Source organism: Carlito syrichta, unplaced genomic scaffold, assembly GCF_000164805.1.
Source record: "Carlito syrichta isolate Samal-C Ts95f unplaced genomic scaffold, Tarsius_syrichta-2.0.1 Scaffold308181, whole genome shotgun sequence".
Lineage (NCBI taxonomy): Eukaryota > Metazoa > Chordata > Mammalia > Primates > Tarsiidae > Carlito > Carlito syrichta.
Window position 1 is genome coordinate 14,136 of NW_007252277.1, and position 5,664 is coordinate 19,799.

At 48.6% G+C, this 5,664-nt stretch overlaps 1 protein-coding gene across 2 annotated transcripts in view; it reads right to left on the bottom strand.

The window, feature by feature from the left end:
* Positions 1 to 5,664, bottom strand: part of PSMD3 (proteasome 26S subunit, non-ATPase 3) — a 19,726-nt gene that overhangs the window by 6,821 nt on the left and 7,241 nt on the right. The window contains exons 3-6 of one of the 2 annotated variants that reach the window (XM_008065172.2): positions 5,424 to 5,561; positions 2,738 to 2,874; positions 1,625 to 1,815; positions 1,379 to 1,482 (exon numbers count right to left, since the gene is read on the bottom strand). In XM_008065172.2, the coding sequence (XP_008063363.1) occupies positions 1,379 to 1,482; positions 1,625 to 1,815; positions 2,738 to 2,874; positions 5,424 to 5,561 (570 nt within the window). Of the gene's footprint in view, positions 1 to 1,378; positions 1,483 to 1,624; positions 1,816 to 2,731; positions 2,875 to 5,423; positions 5,562 to 5,664 lie in introns of both variants that reach the window. The other variant, XM_008065171.2, reaches the window with a different exon arrangement.

The following is a 5,664-nucleotide window of genomic DNA, read 5'->3' on the forward strand; positions in this document are numbered from 1 at the left end:
TTTTTTTTTTTTTTTTTGAGTTGGAGTCTCATTCTGTCGCCCAGGCCATTCACGGCCACCCCAGCATTGACCTCCTAGGCTCCAGCGATCCTTCTACCTCAGCCTTTTAAGTAGCTAGAACTACAGGCGAGTGCTGCTGCACCCAGCTAATTTTTTTTCCCAGCTACTTGGAAGGCTGAGATGGAAGGATTGCCTGAGCCCAGCAGGTCAAGGCTGCGGGGACCGTAAGTGTGCCACTGCACTCCAGCCTGGGCAACAGACTGAGACTCCGACTCAAAACAAACAAGCAAAAAACCCCCACAAATAAAATCCAGTTTGAGATCTTTTAAAGATCTCTTTCTCTTCAATTATCATATCAAAAATAAGTCAGCCTTTCTCTAAACTTCTGAATGGAAACTGAATTAATCTCCTGCTACCCTGACCTAATCAACAGACATTGACGTGTTTCCTGTTCCACAGCAAGGGCACTATGGAGGTGGATGCTGTGTTAAGGTAGGGACAGAGGTTTGATGTTGGGAAGACTGGGTCCAAATCCTGGCTACTGGGCTCTGTGACTTTACACAGGGCCAAGTTTTTTTTTTTTGTTTGAGTTGGAGTCTCACTCTGTCGCCCAGACTGGAGTGCAGTGACCGCTCCCGGCCACCGCAGCCTCGACCTGCTGGGCTCTGGCGATCCTTCTACCTCAGTCTTCCAAGTAGCCGGAATTACAGGCATGCGCTACCATGCCCGGCTGATTTTTTTGATTTATTGTAGAGATGAGGTCTCGCTGCCCAGGCGGGTCTCGAACCCGCGGGCTCAGGCAATCCACTCACTCCCAAAGGTGCAGGATTACAGGCTGAGCCACCGAGCCCGGCAGGGCCAAGTTTTTGATATTCTTTACCTACCTCTTTGAAATCCTATGACTAATAAGAAATATCATTTCCTTTACTTCTTTCTCATTCTTCACAGTCAAGCAATAAGGTCAACACTCAAAAGAAGGCTTAGTGACTGACAGCTCTCAGGTGGCCAAGATTTACCCCCACTGAGTCAGCTTCCTGGGTTCCCTGGCTGCAGACAACACAACTCCCAAATGAGCACCTGGGCTACTGGGTAAGAACCTATGGTTTATCTCCACAATTGGGCCCACAACAGATGACTGTCAGGAGTGCTGGGGACTTGGGAATATTCTGAACCTATTTCCTAAGATGGATGCTTTAAATACAACCTGCCAGAGGTACAGGTAGTGTTGGTTTCCTGTGTCTGAAAAATGACACTCACAACTTGACACTGGAAACAACCCTTTGGACAGAAGATTAAGGTTGCCTTCCGGGCCCCCTGTACAGGAAAAAAGAACTGAGGTGGCACCAGAAGTGAAGGGCTGATGAGAACTGCAGCTCACCGTCTGTTTGAAGCCGACAGCCGTGTGCTGAGGTGCCTTGCGAAGGGCATTGGTCATTGTTCTTCGGGCCTCTGAGTACTCCAGCTGGATGGCTTTGATGCGCCCTGGGTGTGTGGGACAGTGGGTCAAGAGAGTGGTGTTACCCAACCCTCTGGCAAGCTAGAGTGCCAAATGGGCCTCTTATGCATCCCCCCCTTAGAAAACTTGCACCCAGTGGACCTGAGACATCCTCTGATCCCCGCTCACCTGTATAGTACAGGTACCTGGCCCACTCATTGTTGTTGGCCTGCTCTGGGAACACGGACTTGGACACTAGCTTCTCAGCCTGGTCGTACAAGCTGTAGTGCAGGTAATTCCTCAGCAGGAGGTTCAGCAGGGTGGCCTGCCCGTCTGCGTCATGCCGAAGGGTGGCTGTCCGGAGCCGTGCATGCAAAAAGCTTTAAGGAGGAAAGAAACACGACGTCAAAGGCTACAAATCACAATTCTTTGAACTGCATTTGACTCTTCATTCTCTTGTAACTCCTAAAAAGTGATATTAATTGCTTTTCTGGTTATTCACTGAATATTCAATTATCGACTTCCTACTGTGTGAAGCACTATTCTAGGTGGACAGAAGGACAAAATCCTGCCCTTAGGACACTTAGTGGGGAAGACAATGATCATGGTAAGTAAGTACATTGGGTAGCGTGATAGGAGGTGGCAGGGGCTGTGAAGAAGCCAGGGAAAGTACAATGGGGAATGCAGGGGAGAGATGGGGCTGTGCTTCAAGACAGGTTGGTCAATGCCAGACTCACTGTGAAGGTACAAGTAAGCAAAGGCTTGAAGGAGGCAGGGAGAAGAGTGTTCTTGGCAGAGTAGAGAGCCAGGGCAAAGGCTCTGAGGTAGAGTGTACCTGGCACGCATAAGGAAGAGCAGCGGGCCAGTGGGGCTGGGAGGATGGAGTTGGAGGAAGCAGAAGGTGCATCTAGGAGGTCACGACAGGGCAGACCATGTTGGGCCTTATAAGCTATCGTGAGGATTTTGGTCTTTCCTTGAGGGAAGTGGGAAGCCACTGCAGGTTTTGAGCAAAGAAGTAAAAGATTTTCTAGCCTGTCCCTCCAACCAGTTCAACCCCAGTCCTCCCTTAATGTGGGGGAAGAGACTGGAGGACAGTTCTTATCAGCCTAGCAGCTGTCCATTTCTTCATCTAGAATCAGTCTCTCTCCCAAACTCCTCACACAGTTCAGCACATGTTAACCATCACCTCCATTTCCTGCTGGGCACTAGTTCATTGCCCTCTGCAAGTCCAAAGCTCTGTGGCAGTGATGGATCAATTCTCTGATCCCAAGGGCTGTGAGGGAGAACCTTGGCCACCTGTACCTGCGCACCACATCAAGTTTGTCCAGGAACTCGTAGACTCGGGCATGATAATAGTAACACTTTGCGGCCACAAGGTCTAGGGCCCGGCGGTTCTGAGTACTGATCTTCTGCATCAGGTCATCAGAAATTTTCTGTGCCTGGAGAGAAAGCCAAAAGAGAATCAAGAGGCAGTTTCTCAAAACGCTAAACATGGAGTTCTCATCCGAGCCAGCAAGTCCCCTTTCACATATACATCCAAGAGAACTGGAAACATATGTTCACACAAAAGCTTGTACACGAGCGCAGTGGCTCACGCCTATAATCCTAGCACTTTGGGAGGCCAAGACGAGTGGATTGCCTGAGCCCATGGGTTTGAGACCAACCTGGGCAACTTGGCGAGACCTCATTTCTAAAATAAATAAAAAAAATTAGCCAGGCGTGGTTCCAGCTACTTGGAAGGCTGAGGCGAAAGGATTGCCAGAGCCCAGCAGGTTGAGGCTGCAGCGACTGTGAGTGTGCCACTGCCCTCCAGCCTGGGTGACAGAGTGAGACTCAGACTCAAAAAAAAAAAAAAGTTTGTGCACGACTGTTCACAGCAGCATTATTCATAATAACCAAAGAGTGCAAACAACCCAAGTGACCATTGGCTGATGAATGGATAAACATAAGGCGGTCTACCATATAATAGAGTATTAGCCATACAAAGGAATGACATTCTGATTATGGTACAACAAGGATAATCCTTAAAAACATGCTAAGTAGGCTCGGCTCAGTGACTCAGCCTGTAATCCTAGCACTTTGGGAGGCTGAGGCAAATGGACTGCCTGAGCCCACGGGTTTGAGACCAGTATGGGCAACTTGGCAAGACCTCGTCTCTACAATAAATCAAATAATTAGCTGGGCATGGTAGCGTGCGCCTTTAGTTCCGGCTACTTGGAAGGCTGAGGTGGAAGGATCGCCGGAGTCCAGCAGGTCAGCGCCGGGGTGACCATGAGCATGCCACTGCACTCCAGCCCGGGCAATGGAATGAGACTCCAACTCAAAAAAAAAAAAACCCCAAACCAAAAAAAACAAACATGCTAAGTCAAAGAAGCCAGCTACAAAGGTCACATATTATATATGAAATGCCCAGAGTAGTAGGCAGATTGTCCACAGAGACAGAAGGCAGATTAGTAGTTGCCAGGGGCTGGGTAAGGGGTGACTGCTAATAGATGTGGTGTTTCTTTCTGGAGCAATGAAAATGTTCCAAAATTAGTGTGATGGATATACAACCTTGTCAATATAGTACAAACCACTAAACTGTGGTTCACTTTAAAGGGGCGAATTATGTCTCAAAAACAAACAGCCAGGCAGTCAGCTACATGGGAGGCTAAGGTGGGAGGACTGCTTAACCAGCCTGAGCAACACAGCAAGACCTCATCTCCAATAAAAACAAACAAAACCGCGATGAGGAAACGAAAAAAAACAAAACAGGGAATTGAGGAGAGGGATCTGTCATTTCCCGAGTGTGTACCTGTGACAGAGGTTATGACTGATAAGGAAGCTGGCCCTAGGTAGGGGAGTGGTGGAATGTAGCACGGCAAATGGAGCAGTTTAGTCCCATAGTAGCTGCCATTTATTTATTTATTTATTATTTTATTTTGAGTTGGAGTCTCACTCAGTCGCCCAGACTGGAGTGCAGTGGCCGCTCCCAGCCACCGCAGCCTCGACCTGCTGGGCTCTGGCAATCCTTCTGCCTCAGCCTTCCAAGTAGCTGGAACTACAGGCATGGGCTACCACACCCGGCTAATTTTTGATTTATTGTAGAGATGAGGTCTTGCCAAGTTGCCCAAGCGGGTCTCGAACCCACAGCCTCAGGCAATTCACTCACCTCGGCCTCCCAAGGCACAGGATTACAGGCTGAGCCACAGAGCCCGGCCAATAGCTACCATTTATTAAGATATTATCAAAGCTTACTATGTGCAGGCCACTGTGCCAAGTATTTTATTTTATTATAGAGATGTGGGATACAAGTAAGGATTAACTACACAAGTAGGCTGCAAGCAGGTGAAGTTTGGGCTTCTAATTGGCCCTCACTCCCCTTAGTAGAGGACCAGGCACCCTACTACGTATTTTATTTTATTTATTTATTTATTTTTGAGTTGGAGTCTCACTCTGTCACCCAGACGGGAGTGCAGTGGCACGCTCCTGGCCACCGCAGCCTTGACCTGCTGGGCTCCGGTGATCCTTCCGCCTCAGCCATCCAAGTAGCTGGAACTACAGGAGTGCACTACCATGCCCGGCTAAGTATTTTAAAACAAATTATTTCATGTAATGTTAATGATAACCTTGTAAGGCAGGCATTGCCATCCTCATGTTACATAAAGCTAGGAGAAATTAATTTGCCTAGGGTACAGCAGGGGTTGGAATCTAGGTCTTTCTCCAAATCCCCTACTTTTCCCAAAAGAACCTACTATGCTGGTATCATACCAGACAGGTTCAGAATGACCACTGCCAGCACTTTCCCACACGCCCAGAGCAGGAGTAGAGGTGGCCTGCCCAGATGAGGGGTCAAGTGCATATCCCCCATGGGGGAGGAGTCTGGGATATGGTTCTTGAGAACCCAGAGAATAACTCCAAGTCCTCACTAGGGACACTTTCCCCACAAACCCTCCTGCTGCTTGGGGGTCCCGGGGATTGCTAATCACTCTCCCTGCAGCCCAGGTACCTCTTTGTAGCGTTTGCTGTTCATCAGGAAGATGACCATGAGGAGCTGGAGATAGGCTTCCACCTCAGGCAGGAGGGGTGCCGATGCAGCCTTTCCTGTGCGGGGACGGAACTGCAAATCAGCTTCTGTGTCCATGGGCTAGGGGAACAGAAGTTACCATGAAAAAGCTCAGTCATACTAAGCAACCAAGAATTTATTGAGCACCCATTATGTCTTTCTTTTTTTTTTTTTTTTTTTTTTG